The 21,436-nt window shown below is 44.2% G+C and overlaps 1 protein-coding gene across 1 annotated transcript in view; it reads left to right on the forward strand.

Annotated features, from left to right (window-relative positions):
• SCLY (selenocysteine lyase) overlaps positions 1-3,624 on the forward strand; it is a 61,557-nt gene extending 57,933 nt beyond the window's left edge. Inside the window, exon 13 of the mRNA XM_089672325.1 lies at positions 3,324-3,624. Coding sequence (XP_089528451.1) covers positions 3,324-3,540 — 217 coding nt within the window. The 3' untranslated portion in view covers positions 3,541-3,624. The remainder of the gene's footprint in view (positions 1-3,323) is intronic.
• Positions 3,625-21,436: the final 17,812 nt, after the last annotated feature.

Below are 21,436 nucleotides of genomic sequence, written 5' to 3' on the forward strand. Positions count from 1 at the left end.
TTTGAACCCATATTACTCCGCGTGGATCATTTAGTAACCTCCTTTTTCTAGGTAGGGGTGCTCTGGTCACACTACCATATTGTTTAGTATTTTATTGCCATCTGTTTAATACTGTGGAAATTTTGCTTTACTTTCTGTCCCAGAGATATAACAGGAAGTTACAGTAAATCTTCCAAAGTGAGGAAAAGTCCCCTCTTAAAGTGGCCATACATGGATTGAAATTCGGCTGATTTGACAGGGACATTTCAATACATGTATGGGCACTGTGGTTGAACAGAAGTCAATCTATTGATCGACTTTTGTTCAGCCAGCCTTTTGGAAAATGTCTGCTCTCTGTGCTGCAGATTATAGCCTGCAGTGCTGATCAGTGTATTCTGATAGCGGAGAAGTCACCCTGCTGTCAGAATACAATGACACAGTGGGGAGGATACCCCCATCCCTTTTGTTGAACAAAAAAATAACTCATCAATGGCTTGCTCTAGACAGAGAAACCTATTGTCCCCTTGGACCAGGGGTAGGCAACCTGCGGCTCTCCAGCTGTTGCAGGACTACAAGTTCCATCATGCCTCTGCAAGTCATAGCTGTAACTGTCAGTTTTGTAATGTTGCAATGCCTGATGGGAAATGTAGTTCCACAATGGCTAGAGAGCCTCAGGTTGCCTATCCCTGCCTTAGACAATAGGTTTCTCTATTCAAAAGTTGCCGCTCATCTCTTGTTTTTGGGGACAGCTCCTAAATTTTGGATTTCCCCTCATTTTTGTTCTTGTTGACAATGGTCACTAATAGGAATGGATGGGTTAATCACCTCAATGGGGATACAGACAGCAGTAAACACTTTATAGAGGGTCTAACCTTTACCTGTGCTATTCAAAACAAAAAGGGTTTTCCCAGAGATACTGTATACTTTAAGCGATGTTTATTTCTAAACTGTACCATTACCCTGGTGCACTGTCAGAAAGATGAAAATTATTTTTGGGAAAAATTACATTTATGAGCTTCCAAAATCTTTATCTCATAACAAGGGTGGGAGAATTGAACTGGAATCTGTGTGTGTGACATGTTAAAGCTGAGCTAGTCTAAACCAGGAAAGAAGGAAAACAAAAGCTCTTTTGCCATAATGCAATATGAGCTTCGCTTGCTTTCATTCATGTAGTCTCTCTCGCCAGTCAGCATGATGAACATTTTTCAGTTTGTCAGATGCTGGACTATTTAAGTATGTCCCTTTGCGAGAACTGGGTCTAATGCTGGCTACACACACATGGAAATTTCAAACTCTTCCACTTTCAAACACAAAAAACATTCATAGCATACTCATTTGGCTCTCCTGCCCAACTACCACACCCCCCACCCCAGAAGCTGAATTCACAGATCAGCACTTGCAGCCATTGTCCCTTTGACAAAAGCTGATCATTACATTGGCTTCTGTTGGAAAGAAAGCTGTACACACTGGCCAACTTTTGTGGGTTTCTGCTGAACTGGTCAATTTTCAGCCAGTGTGTACCCAGCTTAACAGATCAAGGCAACCTACCAACTGCAATAAGAGTAGAAGCTGTTGGTGGTATGTTGTATTTATCCAATACATGTAATATAAAACTCCTGTGCTGCCAATCCAAAACTACATGTGTGGGTTGCTGCTAACACCTAACTGTGTTCCCATATCAATCAGCTAAATTTTAACAGTGTATGGTGTAGTGCTACCCTTTCTTTACCTATAATTCCAATTAAAAAAAGGGGAACCTTGATATAAATAAAATAAATTAACCAGTAAGTGCAATGATAAAAATAAAATAATTCAACCAATAAGTGCAACAATAAACACTTTCTACATACTAAAATATGTCACAGCACCTCATTATTAACTTTACAAAACCATGCATTCAAACAAAAATGGTATATGAGTCCACAGTCTCAGTGCTGCAAATCATCTGTCCAAAACATACATCAATGAACTTGCTGCTTCTAAACACAGGCGTACCTCGGTTAACGTAATTTTTGGTTTACGAATGAAAATCCATTGAAAATAATGCCTCGGTTTATGAATTTTTCTCGCAATGCAAACGGATTAATTGGTTTTCAATGCATTTACAAATATTTTTTTCATCATGTCCCTGTACAGTATTTATGCTTTTAAGGTGCACTTTATAACGTTTTTTGAACAGATAAGACTTTTTTTTACTTTTTTCTGACCTCTGCAACAGATTAATTGGTTTTCAATGCATTTACAAATTAATTTTTAATTATGTCCCTGTACAGTATTTATGCCTTTAAAGTGCACTTTATAAAGAGTTTTGAACAGATAAGACTTATTTTTACTTTTTTCTGACCTCCGGAACGGATTAATTGGTTTTCAATGCATTCCTATGGGAATTCCTATTCGCAATACGAAAAGAAAGCATTAAATTCGTAAACCGAGGTACGCCTGTAAATGTCTTCACAAACTCAGTGTTCGTCTGTGCATACTAATCCTAATGTTTGTGCCACACTCTATTCTCTACATATAACATTGCTCCACCACTATATGAATTCACCGTTCACCTCTCTCACGGACCTATGTAATATAGGTCTTAATGCTCTCAGTACTCCCCCCTGGGCATGGGTTGACTCTGCTCCTCAGCTCCTGGGTTCAGGTCCATATGTGGTTGGGTCCCTTTAAGAGGTTCCCAATCCTTGCAATAGCCATCGGTGGTGCTCAAAATAAAAAGGACTCTTATCTAGTTGAATTATTTAATTATTTTGTATTCTAATATATATTGATTGCGTTTTTTTTTATTGTTTAAATCCTTTATTTAGCATCTGTACCATCTGTATCTGTTTAATAACAAACTCCTAAAGGACTGGAAAATGTATTTGTATTTATTTGTTTGGGCCTTTTGTAGTTGAAATTGCCATGTGTATTGCCAGAAGTATCTAATAGTCTATATTGAAACAATAAAAATAGCTCCTCATTTTAAAGCAGTATTCTAATTTTCTCTTTGATCTGAGTTTTTCTTTTACATTTCCTCATTCTGTATATTAAAACATCTGAAAACAAAGTGCCTTATTTCCCCATAGAAACCAGTCAGATTCTTACCTTCATTTCCTTACCTTTGCTAGAAAAAGTCAGCTGGAGTCTGAATGCCATGGGGGGACACAAAATTATACTTCCTTTTTTTATGCATGGAGCTCAGTTTTCTAAGAAAGGGTGATAATCAGTCTTGGTCACTGGCCAGTTCTCCACCTATGTATCATATTACTATTTCAGTGTTTCATGTGGATCTGTCAATTTGTAGTAGGTATTACACTGAAAATACACTTACATATCACGACTTAAAATTTTTCCTGCAGTCCTTCACATGTGCTGCTGAGCAGTGGAATACCCCGAGAATCTGCACGTGGCGCTGTGCGTTTGAGTGTTGGTCGGGAGACTTCGAGAGAAGATGTAGATGTGATTGTTATGGATCTTGAACAAGCAGTTCAAAAACTGGAATATAAAGAGTCAAGTAAGGGAGATCTGAAAACACAGGAACGGAACAGAGATGGGGTGTGCTCACAGGTTAAATAGCAAGGAACATTAGAAGACATAACAGTCAACAATCCTTTAATGAACTGCTGATTAATCAATGTAATAGATGTTGATGTACCTCAAGCATGTTTAGTTTTTTTTGTTAGCCTAAGGCAGCCCATACATTAGGTTTTTTTTCCAACCAGGAGGTTGAATGAAAAAACTGACTTGATTCCCCATTTCACACAATCAAGGTGGATGGGGGGAATCCTCCCAGTGAGCTATTGTATTCTGACAGCAGGGAGACTTTCCTGTCCTTAAAATACACCGATCAGTGCTGCAATCTACAACCTGCAGCGCTGATCAAGCAGGGAAAATCCAACAGGGTGGTTGTACCTACCAATCTACTGATTGACTACTGTACAACCACAGTGCTCAATCATAGTTCGAAATTTGGCTGGTTCCAGCTGAACCAGACGAATTTTGATACACGTATGGCCAGCTTAAGTCAAGCACTTAAAGGAAAAAGCTTTGTCTTCTAATTTGCATATAAAGCATAGAGAAGATGAAGCCCTGGATTCAGTGAGAATTTACAAAGCGAGAAAGCAGTCTTAAAGGAAACCAGTACAGAGAAAAATATATAAGCTGCAACTTATGAATTGGCTTTTGAGAATACTAGCTGCCTGGCAGTCCCTGGTTTTAATGCTTTCTGATTCACTGACCTGGAGCAAGCATGCAGATTCGGAAAAGTGAAGCCACAACTCCTGATCTCCATGCTTTTCTGGGTCTGAACCTCAGAATGCACTAAAGCTATTGGACTGACATGATAGCCAGGCAACTAGCATTTTCTGAAGGAAGAGTCAGCAGTAGAAACCTCAGTACAGGTTTCTTTAACACAGGCGTGTCCAACCTTTTGAGTCTCCTGGGCCGCATTGGAAGAAAAGGAATTGTCTTGGGCCGCACATAAAATACACTAACAATAAGGATAGCAGAAAAGTCAGGCAGATCAGTTTACGATCGATATACAGGTGAAACTCAAAAAATTAGAATATTGTGCAAAAGTTCATTTATTTCAGTAATGCAACTTAGAAGGTAAAACTAATATATGAGATAGACTCATTAAATGCAAAGCAAGATAGTTCAAGCCATGAATTGTCATAATTGTGATGTTTATGGCTTACAGCTCATGAAAACCCCAAATCCACAATGTCAGAAAATGAGAATATTGTGAAAAGGTGCAATATTCTCAGCTCAAAGTGTCCCACTCTAATCAGCTAATTATGCCATAACACCTGCAAAGGGTTCCTGAGCCTTTAAATGGTCTCTCAGTCTGATTCAGTAGGAATCACAATCATGGGAAACACTGCTGACCTGACAGTTGTGCAGAAAACCATCATTGACACCCTCCATAAGGAGGGAAAGCCTCAAAAGGTAATTGCAAAAGAAGTCGGATGTTCCCAAAGTGCTGTATCAAAGCACATTAGTAGAAGGTTATGTGGAAGGGAAAAGTGTAGAAGAAAAAGGTGCACAAGCAGCAGGGATGACTGCAGTCTGGAGAGGATTGTCAGGAAAAGGCCATTCAAAAGTGTTGGGGACTTTCACAAGGAGTGGACTGAAGCTGGAGTCAGTGCATCAAGAGGCAGCACACACAGACGGATCCTGGACATGGGCTTCAAATGTCGTATTCCTCTTGTCAAGCTGCTCCTGAACAACAAACAACGACAGAAGCGTCTTACCTGGGCTAAAGAAAAACAGACCTGATCTGTTGCTCAGTGGTCCAAAGTCCTCTTTTCTGATGAGAGCAACTTTTGCATCTCATTTGGAAACTAAGGACCCAGAGTATGGAGGAAGAATGGAGAGGCAAACACTGCAAGATGCTTGAAGTCCAGTGTGAAGTTTCCACAGTCTGTGTTGATTTGGGGAGCCATGTCATCTGCTGGTGTTGGTCCACTGTGCTTCATTAAGTCCAGGGTAAACGCAGCCGTCTACCAGGAAATTTTGGAGCACTTCATGCTTCCTTCCGCAGACAAGCTTTATGGGGATGCTGACTTCATTTTCAAGCAGGACTTGGCACCTGCCCACACTGCCAAAAGCACCAAACCCTGGTTCAATGACCGTGGGATTACTGTGCTTGATTGGCCAGCAAACTTTCCTGACCTGAACCCCATAGAGAATCCATGGGGCATTGCCAAGAGAAAGATGAGAGACATGAGACCGAACAATGCAGAAGAGCTGAAGGCCGCTATTGAAGCATCCTGGTCTTCCATAACACCTCAGCAGTGCCACAGGCTGATAGCTTCCATGCCACGCCTCATTGAGGCAGTAATTGCTGCAAAAGGGGCCCAAACCAAGTACTGAGTACATATGCACGCTTATACTTTTCAGAGGTCTGATATTGTTCTATGTACAATCCTTGTTTTATTGATTGCATGTAATATTCTAATTATCTGAGATTGTGGATTTGGGGTTTTCATGAGCTGTAAGCCAAAATCATCACAATTATGACAAATCACGGCTTGAACTATCTTGCTTTGCATGTAATGAGTCTATCTCATATATTAGTTTCACCTTTTAAGTTGCATTACTGAAATACATGACCTTTTGCACGATATTCTAATTTTTCGAGTTTCACCTGTAGATAATGTACCTGTCTGAGTAATAAAACTTCATTTTTGTAATTATTATAAAAGTAAATGAGGGCAACATAAAACTAGTGCGATGTGTGACGCTGTTTTTGATAAACTAACACATCAATATCTGGCTTGATGGATGTACACTGCTGAAAAAAATTAAAGGAACACTTTGAAAACACATCAGATCTCAATGAAGAAAATTATCATGCTGGATATCTATACTGATATGGACTGGGTAATGTGTTGGGAACATAAGGATGCCCCATTGTTTGATGGAAATGAAAATTATCAACCTACAAAGGACTGAGTTCAAAGACACCCAGAAATTCAAAGTGAAAAAAATGATGCAGAAGGCTCATCCATTTTGCTGAAATTTCATTGCAGCAACTCAAAATGGTACTCAGTAGTTTGACACAATTATAACACAATATTAAAAAAGCTGCGCAAAACGTAAAAGTGTAAAAATTAGCTGCTGGCAAAACAATCAGATCAATTGTGTACAAATCATATAAATAAATTGCAGCGCTACAATGGTATGGCTCTCAAAACAAGTGTATCACAAAAAAAACTTAAGTGACAATAAAACAAATCCAAACTGTGAAAATAACAAAACAGTCCCAGTGATCTGTAAATGTGATTGACCACCATGTCACAAACGCATGGATGTATTATTCCAATATGTATGAATATGTATATGTCCACCATATCCCTCAAATTTGGGAAAGATACTGCACCACAACAATGGACAGAAAGGATGCCCCTAAACCCTCTCCATTCACATCCTCCCATGACAAGAACCTCTGAATTTTGTGCTTTGTGTGTGTCTTGTGTATCTCTTCTAGATCTGTGCAGTCAGTTTTACCTGTGTGCAGGAGCTTCACAGCATTTGGCCACTCTGCTACCAGTTGCCAGGTTACCACTAGTAACTAGTTAGCTCTAGTTTTATTGAAGACACGTGGTGGTCAATCACATATACTGATCACTGGGACTGTTTTGTTATTTTCACAGCTTGGACTGTGAGGTAATGACAGGCGCAAGGCGGTTCTCTCATTCATATGATGTCCTCCCACTCGTGCCCTCCCACTAACCGTGCGTGCACACCCCTGGGGGTGCACAGCGTGGCGATCGGTGGTGCGCTGTGTCCCTGGGACACAGTGGATCACGGTCAATGGAAAGAACCAATGACGGCGGCTTGGTCATGTGGTCAGCTGTGTCCAATCACAGTTGATCGTATGTAAATAAGGAAATGCTGGTTATCGGCATTCTTCTCCTCACAAGCTGACAGCTCATGAGGAGAGGAGAGCCGGTAATCGGCATTCCTCAGAGGGAACATGTACACTGATCATCAGGGCACTGATGCTCAGTGTAGCCCCATCAGTGCCACCTCTTTGTGTCCATCATTGCCACCTGCCAGTGCCCATCAGTGCCACATATCAGTGCCTAGCAGTGCACATCAATGCCACATATCAGTGCCCATTTGAGCTACCTTTCAGTGCCGCCTATCAGTGCCAGTCAGTGCTGACTGTCAGTGCCATATATGAGTGCTGCCTTTTAATGCCCATCAGTGCCACCTACCAGTGCCTCCTTATCAGTGCAGCCTATCAGTGCCCATCACTGCAACCTCATTAGCGCACATCAGTGACGTAGAAAAATCACTTATTTGCAAAACTTTTTAACAGAAACTAAGAAAAAACTTTTTTTTTTTCAAAATTTTCTGTTTTTGTTTTTTTTATCAAAAAATAAAAAACCCAGAGGTGAATAAATACCACCAAAAGAAAGCTCTATTTGTCTCAATAAAAATGATAAAAATTTCATATGGGTACAGTGTTGCATGACCGCGCAATTGTCATTCAAAGTGCGACAGCAGTGAAAGCTGAAAATTGGCCTGGGCAGGAAGGGGGTATAAGTGCCCTGTAAGCAAGTGGTTAATAGCAAAAAGTCCCAAAATATTGTTTTTTTTCTCAAAATTGTCAGTCTTTTTTGCTTATAGTGCAAAAAAAAAAAAGACGCACAGGTGATCAAATACCACTGAAGGAAAGCTCAATTTGTGGGGAAAAACAGGACGTAAATTTAATTTTGGTGCAGCATTGCATGACCGTGCAATTGTCAGTTAAATTAACGCAGCACCGTAACGCAAAAAATAGCCTGGTCATGAAGGGGGGTACATTCTCTGGAGGGCAAGTGATTAACAACCCCCTCTGCTACTTAACTGACCAGATCAATATCCCAGGAGTTTAACTGACTTGATGCTATACTATGATTAAAAAGTGTTCCTTTAATTTTTTTGAGCAATGTAGTAGCAATTCTCAGTGAATTCTCAAGGTGCTTATCAGATATTTTGATTCTTCATGTGCTTCATCCTTGAACATAGTTGTTCACAAATATAGATGATGCCAAAAGCTGAATGTTTATTAAGTGTGGCAGATTTTTCTTTGGGAAGATAAAACTTATAAAAGTCCAGTAAAAAGATGCTGTCAAATGTTTCTTCGGCCGCATGTGTTTGCTAAGTGAGAAAAATGTTTTACAAAAAACTGCTCCCAAAAATAAATGCTGGACACCTCTGCTTTAACAGATTGCTAATGAGTAGCTACATGCTGAAGCTGGCCATACATGTTTAGATTTCTCTCATTCGGCCCAGCAGGCTGAACTAGAGAAATCATTTGATTTTCCCATCCACACCAAACATTCACAAAACACACAGCCCAGACTATGTTTTGTGAATGGCCAGCGGGAGAGAGAGACAGAGATTACTGTATTACTGAGGTCTATGTAATCTGCTGTGCTCACAGTTGTAGTGGGCACAGAAGTACAGTGGGAGCTGCACTTCTGGCTGCATGCAAACAAGAAGATAACAGTCATCATAGGAGGGGGATATTCAGTAAGCAGAGTCTTCAATTGTTTTAACACTAGAAAGTTCATTGTGCCCAGAGTCAGGCGTTTATGGCAGAGGAACATGCACAACGTTGCATCATATTGGTGCACACCAGACAATTTACTGAATCAATTCCTATGGTAAATATGTCACCAGTACACCTTATTTTTTAAAATAAATTTTATTAATTGTAGCATGAACTTAATCACACTGTTTTACAATGGTAGTAAACAAGGTTGAATTTAATATGGTGTGTGATAGGAATATATTGATTGATTTTTTGGGATAAGTCGAGTTGAGCGATTTATTTTTCCACGTGCGAACATTTGCATTTTTCAGTTTAATGAATAAGAAAATTGAGTACAAGAAGGTAATTCATTTAAGTGTATCTTAACTCAAAGACAGAAATGTAATGTATTGCAGCTTACCAGTACTTAGATATGATGGTTGCATTAGATTTCACTGTTCACTTGTCCTCAAGTACAGAAAATAACTGATCTTGCCAGAAATCCAGTGTCTGTGTCACTTTCTGTGAGCCTAAAAGAAAGCACCAAGAAACTTTATCACACTTATTGTGTATGAAAACAAAACTAGGCGCGCCTAGTCCTGCAATAACTTGGGGGTGAATACTCCATTCTGAAAGTCCAAGGAACCCCAGCTAATATGCATAAAATGTGACGGCCACATACCATAAAAACGAATTCACAAGATGCATTCATAAGACTCACAAGCCCTCTGGGTGGAAGATGCCAAAGCCCGGTAGGACAGGGTGGAAGAATTTTACAATAAAGTTGTGACATTTTCTGCATATTGCCTGGCGTTCCTTCAGTCCGCATGCACACTGGACGTTTTTACAGCGGCTGTTTTTGGTGTTTTTTTCTACAGCCAGTAAACCCCCAAGCATGTTATCCTATGTGTCCATGCACACATAAACCATAATCAGCGTTTTGTGGCTGGAAAAAAAACAAGAACTAGTGGATTTTTAGAGGAGTTTTTTAGCTGTAACAACGCTCTAGACAAACGCAGTAAAACACTGCAAACCAGCATTTTTGGATGTTTTTTTTGAGCGAAAAAATTATATTTTTTTTTGGTAAAACAAAATGCTAATAAACACAAATGTAGAGGGTAAGCGCAGTCAGACAGAGTAAGCAGCTAACATACAGGGTAATCCTCAATACCTTAAATCATAAAAATATAGACTAGGTGTAGAGCATAGCAGTGGGACAGTCAGGAAGGCGGCAGTTGCTCTCTTCACAAGGATCCCTGTTACAGGCGCTCTTTCTTGCTCGAACCCTGTATGCTTGGTTCTTTTTGGATGAGTGCAGGTCAGGGGACAAGTACTATCCGCCTGTAGTGCAGTTTTTGTCATCCCAGCTAGAATGTACTCATAGGCATAATTGATCTATAATCATCAGTCCATACAAACAATAAAGGCACACAAGGGGAAGTGGATTTCAGCAGATAGTTAACCCCTTCATGACATAGCTTTGCAAGGTGGTGATCTGGAATAAAGGGCCATTGGATGCCTGGACAACGTTGGACCTACTAGTGAGTCTGAGGGGACCCCCAAGAGTGTGTGTACCACCATCCCTGAGTGTCCGCTATGGTAACCAGATGCTGCTCATGCTGCTGACCAGACCTTGATGTCCTGATGTGACCAGATGCTGCTCATGCTGCTGACCAGACCCTGATGTCCTGTTGCTGAGGATTTACATACAATGCCCAAATTGTATGTATTTGTGGTAAGCGCATAACCACACTATTTTTTTCCATTCTATCAAGTTGGATTTGGAGCATTCTAGGATCGTATCCAGTTTCTCTCCTGATACATTATATGAACATTTTTTCAATATTATTGCTTCTATGTATGGTGACACCCTCTTTGATTGATATATACTCTTTAGGGCTACATACCCCATATATATTCAATAAACACAAAAACAGTTAACGCTACCAGCGTTCTTAAAACGCCTAGTGTGCATGGAGCCATAAAGTGGAGTATTCACCCCTAAGTTGTTGCAGGACTAGGCATTCCTTGTACAATAAAAAGTGTAGTCATAAGGGGAAAGGAAGTGTTTTATTTGTAGAACCACCAGGAAAAAATAAAGGGAAAAAATGCCTGCAAAAAAAAAAAAACTAATGCAGCCATCACACCTAAGCATTGGTAAGCTGCAATATGCTAATTTTTTGTTTTTGGGTTAGTATATTTGTGATATTTAAAAAAAAAAGAAAAAACATTATGGACAGATTTACAGTGAACACTATTGAATCCATATATCATTAAACAAATGGTGGTATGTATATACAGTAGGAAATATGTTGGAACACATATAGGACATTGTGTGGGGCCCTACTGACATTTTTAAAAGGCTTTGCAGAATTTGAATGTGTTCAGTAAAGGAGCTGTTCATTGTTCTATGGATATTTGTATAAACTGAGGATCATTGGTCTGATATTCTCATTGTGTGTACCAGGCTTAAAAGTCCCTTAAATCGTAGAAGGTCAACAATGGCAGCCCCTACATCTCTGTATTTACAAGTTCATTTTAGTAGTTGAAGAGACTTGGCTGATCTGCATTTATTTGTACAACTACTTCATTCCAGAGTGCCAGGAGGTGTACATCCAAATGTCTCTTGTTTAAAAAACCTATGTTGATCTATCAAGTCATAGTCTTTCATAGTAGCTGGACCTTGTTTGGCTGAATTTCACAGACAATTTTCCAACTGGACACTTTTCTGCAGTAACCTTCATCATCTTGTGTTCTTCCTTTTATAAATTGGCTGCTTTGAAGTACAGATACGGTTTGTACCATAAAGGCATATTAGAAGTCAGCTCCGGAAAAGATTTTTGATGCTAAGCTGCTGTAATTTGCTGCACATTTTAAAATAAACAATATGTTGTCATATATGTGATTTTAATGTTTCTTTATTTCAGGACAGTGAATATGAAATGCCAGTGTAATGGGTTATTATTTTATTACAGGTACTTATATACCACTGTCAATTTACACAGCGCTCTACATATTTATTATACATTCACATCAGTCTCTGCCCTCAAGAAGCTTACAATCTAAGGTCCCTAACTTACATTCATTCATACACATAATAGGGGCAATTTAGACAGGATCCAATTAGCCTACCAGCATGTCTTTTGAGTGTTGGAGGAAACTGGAGTTCCCAGAGGAAACCCACGCAGGCACAGGGAGAACATGCCTGGTTGGAATTCAAATCCCATGGTGCCATGGTTGGGATTCAAATCAACAACCCTAGTACTGTGAGGTAGAAGTGCTAACTACTTAACTGTCCATGCTGGAAAGCTTTTTTATTTTGAATGCACAGTAATAATCTTTATTAAAAAAAATATAAGAATTGGTCTTGTCCAATACAATCAGCTATTTGCTTTTATTCTTGGACTTGCACTGTAATTGATAAACTCAGGCTTATTTGCTGCAGTATTCAGTACATATTAAAGTGTTACTAAACCAACAACAGTAAAATCAGTCTGTATATGCAGTAAAGCATGCTTGTCATACTCACTGTGGAACCTAACGGGTCAATCCTCAGCATTGTGTAAAAATGTTGTTTGATCCTGACTTCCAGTGTCCCCTCTTATCTCCCAATGAGACATATCGTGTGGAGTCATTCTGCACATGCTCAGTTTGGTGTATATTACTAGAGAGGTTTTTGTTTTGGGGGGGGGGGAGTGCATGTGATCAGCACAGGGCTAATCAGCACTGTCCAGACAGAGAACATGGAGGTCCTGCATCCTCCTAGAGAAAAATAAAAACTCCTCCTCCAAGTTTAACATGTGCTCTGCTGGATAGAAGTCACAAGACTGCTCTAACTGCTGATGAGAAAAGGTATTTATCAGTTTATATTTACTAACGTAATTGCATTTTCATGTTGTGTGTTCTGTGGGAGACCAGATATAGTGAGTGCAGAGTCCTGGGATTAGTAACACTTTAACGAGGCCCAATATATTCGCAAAGCACAAAAAACAATTGATTATTCCATGTGAGTAAAAAATCGAGAACCCTTGATTGGCCATACTCTTGCGAGCCATATATTATTTCAGTTTTTCTCAACCCTTTCAACACAGAGGAACCCTTGAAATAACTTCGGGTCTCAGGGAACCCCTGCTAAAAACTAATATATCTACAGCTGATGATACTTTAGTGTGATGGTCAGTAGGTTATCCAGTAAATGCAAATATTTAAATCTCACAAAAAAAAAAATTGCACACAGTGCAGGCTAATGTGGTTAATAAAATATAGGGAAAAGACAGGAGAAATAATAAAAGGTAGGTGGAAAAAGCATATGATTCTGGTGTGAGTGAACTTTTAATAACAAAATAGTAAACTAGTTTGCTGTCCCCCGGGCGCAGTGCAGGGACAACATCATCTAGAGCCCAGGGCCAATATGCCAAACTGTGCCCCCCTTGCAAGATGTATGAGCATTATGTGTCGGCAAAAATTCCCCCCCCAAAAAAAAAACCTCTAGGCTTAAATTACCCTCCATTCCACAAAAAAATCTGCCCCCCTACTGAAATCCCCCCTTCCAGCACAAATCTTTGTACCCCCCACCCCTCCAGCTCAAATTTTTAGTCACAAATACTCTACCCATCAAAGTTCCCCTCTGAGCACAAATCCCCCCCCCCACTCCAAATCTTCCCCTTCCAGCACAAATTAATTCTCCAATCCCCCATCCTAGCACAAATCTACCCTCAACTACCCCCCAGTCATCCCTACTAGCACAAATCCCCTTCTCCCTGTACCATATCACCTTTTCTAGCACCTGCCAAATCCCCCCTCCTAGCACAAATCCCCCCCTCCCAATACAAATTCCCCCTAGATCACCACCCCTCCCCCCAAAATTTCCCCTCCTAGAGAAATTCTTCCCCCCCCCCCCCCCGCTGCCCCTCAAATTCCCTCTTCCAACACAAATCCCCCCAAAATCTCCTCTTGGTGCCCTCCCCCCACCTCAAATGATACCACAGTGCCCAGGGCAGCTGCTGCTTCTGCCCACCCCTTGTCCCGGCCCTGCCTGGGCATTGGCTATCAGGAGATGCTTCGCTCCTTCTCCTTTCTGATTAGGTATTGAAAGTCACTGCTAAGCAACTTCGAGGCTGCTGCCACTTTGACTTACTTATCTTTCTGTGTTGATGAAGCCCAACCTTGGGAAAGGAAATGAAAAGGAAGCTCTATTGATCTGGAGAAAACTGTTTAGCAGAGGAGAGTTGCAAACCAGTTTTAGCATAACCTTTTTATTGTGTTTACCACTGAATCTACCCTTCAGCATTGCTTTTTTTTATCCAAACCTGTACGGGTAATAATGGACATTGTAGATCTGCAACAAGTTAAATGAGTATATATTATCTGCCTGCCATCAGACAATAAAAGGAAACAGACACTGCAAGTATGCTTAATCATTAATGGTTACTTGACCAATATTGATTCCCTAGTAACTGGGGACATCACACAAGGTAATATTACTAGGGAGTCTTTTGATAGAGCTGTGTGATGGCTGGACAGTAGAGCTATCCACCAATCAGCTTTGTCCACTAACAATGGGATGTTTCTGTAATGCACGTTGTAACTGAGACTAGTATGTGATGCAACAAGCTAAGTACTTCCATTTGTATGCATTGTATGGTTTTCTAGAGCATGACTCTCTACATAAACTACTCTGTCACTTACTGAGTTGCTACAATTTTTCTATTTCTTCAACTTGGAGATGGCTATGCTTGTGGAAATTATAGTTCACCTATTCTGTACTTTTCTTAAGTATAGGATAAGAGAGTATTTTATCTATAACATCTATTAATATGGTTGCCCTTGTTATTTAATGAATGTTTAAATACATACACTAAACACATGCGTCCTTTTTTCAATTAAATAAAACTGCAAAGTACGGTACAATACCATCTGCATGGAATCCATCCTGCACTTTGCTGTGGGTTACAGCACTTGGCAACATATTGTAAATACATTGGTAAAAGTGTGTTCTGCTTTACTCAGCAGACTGAAAAGAGATACATGAAAGTTGGCAAGAACAGAATATTCTGGCCCCCTGAATCAGATCTTGGTTAATGTAGTTGTCCAAGTCTGGGAACTCCATTGCTGTAATATGCCACAATTTAGCAGTCCTTATATGTGGTGGCTGCTTTCATTTTCCTTTACCTTATTTTCACCTAGTGATCCTGCCAGTGACAGATTTCCTGTCCCAAGATGACAACACTCACTCACTGCATTGTATTTATGGAGGAGCAGCTTTATCACCCTGGGACAGGAAGTGTGTTAGGACTATAGAAAACCTCCCACTCTAATATCTATAACAGAGAAGTGTTTTGCCGTTCACAGAGATACCCTGTGCAAGTTTGATAAGACTGCTTGAGAAAAGGCTGAAGAGTACACAGGACCAAGACAGCACTGTTTTTTGGCAGGATCAACAGGTTTTTTTTCTTGCACCTATCTAAAAGATATAATGAAATACTATATTCATTGGTACACAATATATACTATAAACACAATATTCAATGTTCTATTTAACATACCAAAAGAGAGCAAATACGAGATGTCAATATGATATGAATGGGCAACACACTGGTGCTGTTGCCTATATAAAACCAGCTTTAATATATTAAGCAGAGGATTCACAACTATAGTTTCACCTGTCCACATCCTGCTGCAATGCCTTTTACCCCACAAAGGCCCTAATCAGGGGCAGACTGACAACTCATGGGGCCCATGGGCAATAGGGGATCATGGGGCCCCTGTGTCCTTGCCCAAACTCAAAAAAGTCTATGAAAAAGGTATCAGGGGCAACTCATGGGGCCCCCTACTAACCCCAGGCCCTCGGGCAGTGCCCAAGTTTCCAAATGGTCAGTCCGCCCCTGGCCCTAATCATATCTCCATAATGAAACCCTTTGTCAGGGATCACGGCCCATGGAGCCGCGATCGCGGCTCCGTCCCTCGCGCATGCGCGGTGGCGGCAGATCGCGCCGGGACACAGGCACCAGGGCCCGGCGAGCCGCGGCTGACAGGACGCCGCGCATGCGCAGTAGGAGCCGCGGGCGCGCCTCAGGCGTCCAATGACAGCCGGGGGTGCGTCCTAGCCGGCCAATGACAGTGCAGGGCGCACTATTTAAAGATGCCCTGCACTGTCACAAGTTGCCGCAAGGTCTTCCTGTGATCCTGAAGTTCCTGTACCTGCCTGAGACCCTGATTGACCCTGACTACGCTGCCTGCCCCTGTGATTGACCCGGATTGACCCTGACTATTCTGCCTGCCCCTGCGTTTTGACCTGGATTGACCCTGACTATTCTGCCTGCTCCTGCGTTTGACCCGGATTGCCCTGACCATTCTACGGATTGATACCCCCTGCTGACCCTGCGTGTGACCCGACTACTCTTGGCCTACCGATTCTGTACCCCGCTTACCCTCACGGGCTCACGATCAGTTGTTACCCTGCTAGGGCCGTTAGCCACTTCACATCTGGCTCTCCCGGTACCTGTCCCCAAAGGTCTCCTCGGCCACTGGGGGGCTTGCTCGGAGGTCGTGACCTGGCCCGGGACTGTTTTAAGTCCATCCCCACCATCAGGGGCCCTGGTGAAAGCACAGCCCGGGCTTAGACCCCACGCTCTGAGTAGGTCCGCCCGTTGGCAGCCTGAGGCACCACCGGCGGATCATAACAGTACCTTGCGGCCATGACAGAGCCAGGAAGTGTACCGGCGTCCCTAGAGGATATTTGTCAGCACCTGACAACCTTGACCCAAGCTTTCCAGAACTTCCACAGTCGCTGTGCCCGACTGGAGGACCGCATGGATTCATTAGCTCCCCTGACTCCCCCTGCTCAGAGTCCTCCACCTGCAGAACCTCCCGCTAACCCGGGATCCGGAGCGGTTGCCACACCCCTAGCTCCCGAACCCCGCGTTCCCCTGCCAGAGCGATTCCGTGGTGACCGGAACCGCTTCCGAGCCTTCCGAAGTGCGTGCACCCTGTACTTTGACTTACAGCCCCGCACGTTCACCACCGAGTCCATCAAGGTGGGGTTTATAGTCTCTCTCCTGCAGGATGAGCCCCAGGATTGGGCTCATCGTCTGATGGAGGGGCACGACCCACATCTTGACTCCGTGACCGAGTTCTTTCGGGCCATGGCCGTCTTGTATGACGACCCTCAGCGGGCTGCATCCGCAGAGACTACCCTATACTCACTGCGGCAGGGCCGCCGGGCAGCCGAGGAATATGCGGCCGACTTTAGACGTTGCATGGGAGACACCAGATGGAACGATGCGGCCTTATGTCACCAGTTCCGCATCGGGCTGTCTGAGTCTCTCAAAGACGAACTCGCACGAGTAGGTCTACCTGACACCCTGGAAAAACTGATCGAATTGGCCATACAAATTGACCGTAGACTAAGGGAACGTCGGCTGGAAAGGAGCAGCCAGGGTCAAAGGGTGGCATGGATTCCGCCCAGAGATACAGCTCCAACCCCAGGGAACCATCCGCGAAGCACGGAAACAGGGGACAACCCGGAACCCATGCAACTGGGATTGGCCCGTTCCCACTTATCGGTCGAGGAACGTCAGAGGAGACTATCACGGAACCTATGTCTGTACTGCGGGGAAGCTGGTCATCAGGTGCGCTCGTGTCCTGCTAAAATGAGTAAGTCCACGCCCGTTTCCCTTACTTTACCTGCAGGAAGGGATGATCAGTCGAGTTACCTGGCCATTCCTGTGTCTTTGCAGCTCCCCGGAGGAACATTGTCGGTGACCGCAATCGTTGACTCAGGAGCCTGTAGTTGCTTCATCGACCTGACCTTTGCCCACCGGCAAAAGATCCCACTCCAGACCAAAGAAAGGGGGTTCAACATCTTCTTGGCAGATGGGTCCCGTATAAAATCAGGGGTGGTGGACCAGGAGACACCACCCATTTTCACCACAATGGCAGACCATCACCAGGAGTTCCTCCGCCCGGATGCCATCGCATCCCCCCTTTTTCCAGTCATTCTGGGGCTCCCTTGGCTGAGGGCCCATAACCCCCAGATTGACTGGGAAAGGGGGACAATTCAATTTCGCTCCCCTTATTGTTTGAGTCACTGCCACGTCACAGGACCCATGGTGCCCCGGTTCCTCCTGTGCTTGGATGGCGACACCAATCTATCCCAGGTTATTCCTCCGGCCTACCACGACTTCTTAGACGTCTTTAGTAAGCGAGGAGCAGATGTTCTCCCTCCGCACCGTTCCTACGACTGCCCCATAGACCTCCTACCCGGATCTGAAATCTCATTCGGCCGTATCTTCCCCTTGTCCGAAACAGAATCGGGTGTGCTGAGGGATTATATTGACGAAAACCTACGGAAGGGATTTATTCGTCCATCCACATCCCCAGCCGGGGCCGGATTATTCTTCGTAGAGAAGAAAGACAAATCGTTACGGCCTTGCATTGACTACCGAGACCTGAACAAAATAACAGTAAAAAATCGTTATCCTTTGCCCCTAGTCCCCGAGCTCCTCCAGAGATTGAGATCCGCAACGATATTTACTAAATTAGACCTGCGGGGGGCCTACAACCTAGTCCGTATCAGGGAAGGGGATGAGTGGAAGACGGCATTCCGTACGAGATTCGGCCACTATGAATATTTGGTGATGCCGTTCGGGCTCTGTAATGCTCCGGCGACATATCAGCACTTTATCAACGATGTTTTTCGTGATTTTCTCGACATTTTCGTGGTGGTCTACTTGGATGACATCCTAATTTTTTCCCCCTCACGGGAGGTTCATCGGGGTCACGTAATACGGGTACTAGAACGGTTGCGTCTACACGGGCTATACGCGAAGGCAGAAAAATGCTGTTTTGAACAGCACGAGATAACGTTCTTGGGACTGGTTCTCTCTTCCGCGGGGGTCGCGATGGATCCCCAGAAGGTCACGGCGATCTTGGATTGGCCAATACCCGCCGACAAAAAAGGGGTACAGCGCTTCATTGGGTTCTCTAACTTTTACAGGAAGTTTATTAGGAACTTCTCCGGTCTGGTCTCCCCAATCACACAACTGACGAAACTAGGGGTCCGCTTTAAGTGGACTCCCGAAGCGCAGACGGCATTTGAAAAACTCAAAGAATTGTTCACCTCTGCTCCCATTCTCTGCCATCCAGATTCTTCCCTCCCATATGTTTTGGAAGTGGACGCCTCCGAAAATGCGGTAGGAGCGGTGTTATCCCAAAGGAATGGTACCAAGGAACTACTGCATCCCGTGGCGTTCTTCTCCAGGAAGTTGACACCAGCGGAACGTAACTATGACATTGGAGATCGGGAGCTTCTGGCCATAAAAACTGCTCTTGAAGAATGGAGGTATTTATTGGAGGGAGCCACGCACCCAATTCTAATATTCACAGATCACAAAAACCTTGAATATTTAAGAACGGCGAAACGACTGAGACCTCGCCAAGCAAGATGGGCCCTTTTCTTTTCTCGATTCTCATTCCATATAACGTACCGACCCGGGTCTAAGAACACTAAACCAGACGCTCTGTCCCGCATGTTCGAGGACCCCGACGACGCTGTGCTGCCGGACACCATCTTGCCTTCTGGGAGTTTCCTCGCTCTACAAACGGAACTTCGCTCCCGGCTTCTCGATGCTTCCGTAGGATTACCAGTTCCGTCTGGGTCACCCCTCCAGAGCCAGGGGGGGCTGTTTTGGAAGGAAAATCGGATCATGGTCCCAGAAGAAGTGCGAACCTTGGTCCTGGGGCACTGCCACGACCATCCAATGGCGGGCCACTTCGGGGTAACGAAAACTCTGGATCTATTACGGCGCTCGTTCTGGTGGCCAGACATGATCAAGGATTGTGAGCATTACGTCCGAACTTGTCCCACCTGTCAAAGGAACAAGCCCTCCAGAACTAGGGCATGGGGACTGTTACGTCCATTGCCCATACCCAAGCGGTCCTGGCAGATGATAGCCATGGATTTCGTGGTCGAACTTCCACCATCCCAGGGCTACACTGCAATAATGGTGGTCGTCGACCGCTTTTCAAAGATGGCACATTTCGTGCCCTTGGAGAAGACCCCATCAGCACCAGAAACGGCACGGATCTTCATCAAGGAAGTGGTGAGGCTTCATGGGGTTCCCGAAGATATAGTGTCCGATCGGGGGGTCCAATTCACCTCCAGATTCTGGAAAGCCTTATGTAAATCGCTGGGAATCAAGCTATCGCTTTCATCCGCCTACCATCCACAGACCAATGGCCAAACTGAGAGGACCAACCAGACGATGGAACAATACTTGCGGTGCTACACGTCTTACCTCCAGGATGACTGGCTGTCGTTGCTGCCTTCCGCGGAATTCTCGTACAATAACTCGAGTCATTCAGCTACGGGTCAATCCCCGTTCTATGCCAATTACGGGTATCATCCCACATTCCTCCCTGACCTTATGCCTGAGAATCCGGTACCGGCATCTCAAGACATCTTGGAATTCCTTTCAGTCAATAACAAGACAATTCAGGAAGCCATCGCTAAAGCCCAAGAGGACAGTAAACGAGCATTCGACGGTAAGAGAAGAGGAGAATTACTGCTTCGACCAGGAGATCGGGTTTGGCTAGCAACAACCAATTTGAAGATGCTGTGCCCTTCAAGGAAGCTGGGACCCAAGTACATTGGCCCGTTTCCTGTAAAACGAGTCGTCAACAGGGTGGCCTACGAGCTCGAGCTTCCGCAGACACTCAGGATACATCCTGTGTTCCATGTGTCCCTCCTGAAGCCATCTAGACCGGATCCCTTCCCGGACCGTGAATCTAGACCTCCCGAGGCAGTCACCATAGGTGACCAGGAGGAATATGAAGTGGAGACTGTCCTCAGTTGCCGAAGGAGGGGAGGCCAGACGCAGTTCCTGATAAAATGGAAGGGGTATGGTCCTGAGGAGAACTCATGGGAACCCGCCCGGAACGTTCACGCGCCCAGGCTCATCCGGGAGTTTTTTCGTGCTCACCCGCGGTGGAGAGATCAGTGGGGCTCCCGGAGGGTGCCCATTGGGGGGGGGCAATGTCAGGGATCACGGCCCATGGAGCCGCGATCGCGGCTCCGTCCCTCGCGCATGCGCGGTGGCGGCAGATCGCGCCGGGACACAGGCACCAGGGCCCGGCGAGCCGCGGCTGACAGGACGCCGCGCATGCGCAGTAGGAGCCGCGGGCGCGCCTCAGGCGTCCAATGACAGCCGGGGGTGCGTCCTAGCCGGCCAATGACAGTGCAGGGCGCACTATTTAAAGATGCCCTGCACTGTCACAAGTTGCCGCAAGGTCTTCCTGTGATCCTGAAGTTCCTGTACCTGCCTGAGACCCTGATTGACCCTGACTACGCTGCCTGCCCCTGTGATTGACCCGGATTGACCCTGACTATTCTGCCTGCCCCTGCGTTTTGACCTGGATTGACCCTGACTATTCTGCCTGCTCCTG

This window comes from Staurois parvus, unplaced genomic scaffold, assembly GCF_062004578.1.
Source record: "Staurois parvus isolate SC_StPar_1 unplaced genomic scaffold, SC_StPar_1.0 ptg000126l, whole genome shotgun sequence".
NCBI lineage: Eukaryota > Metazoa > Chordata > Amphibia > Anura > Ranidae > Staurois > Staurois parvus.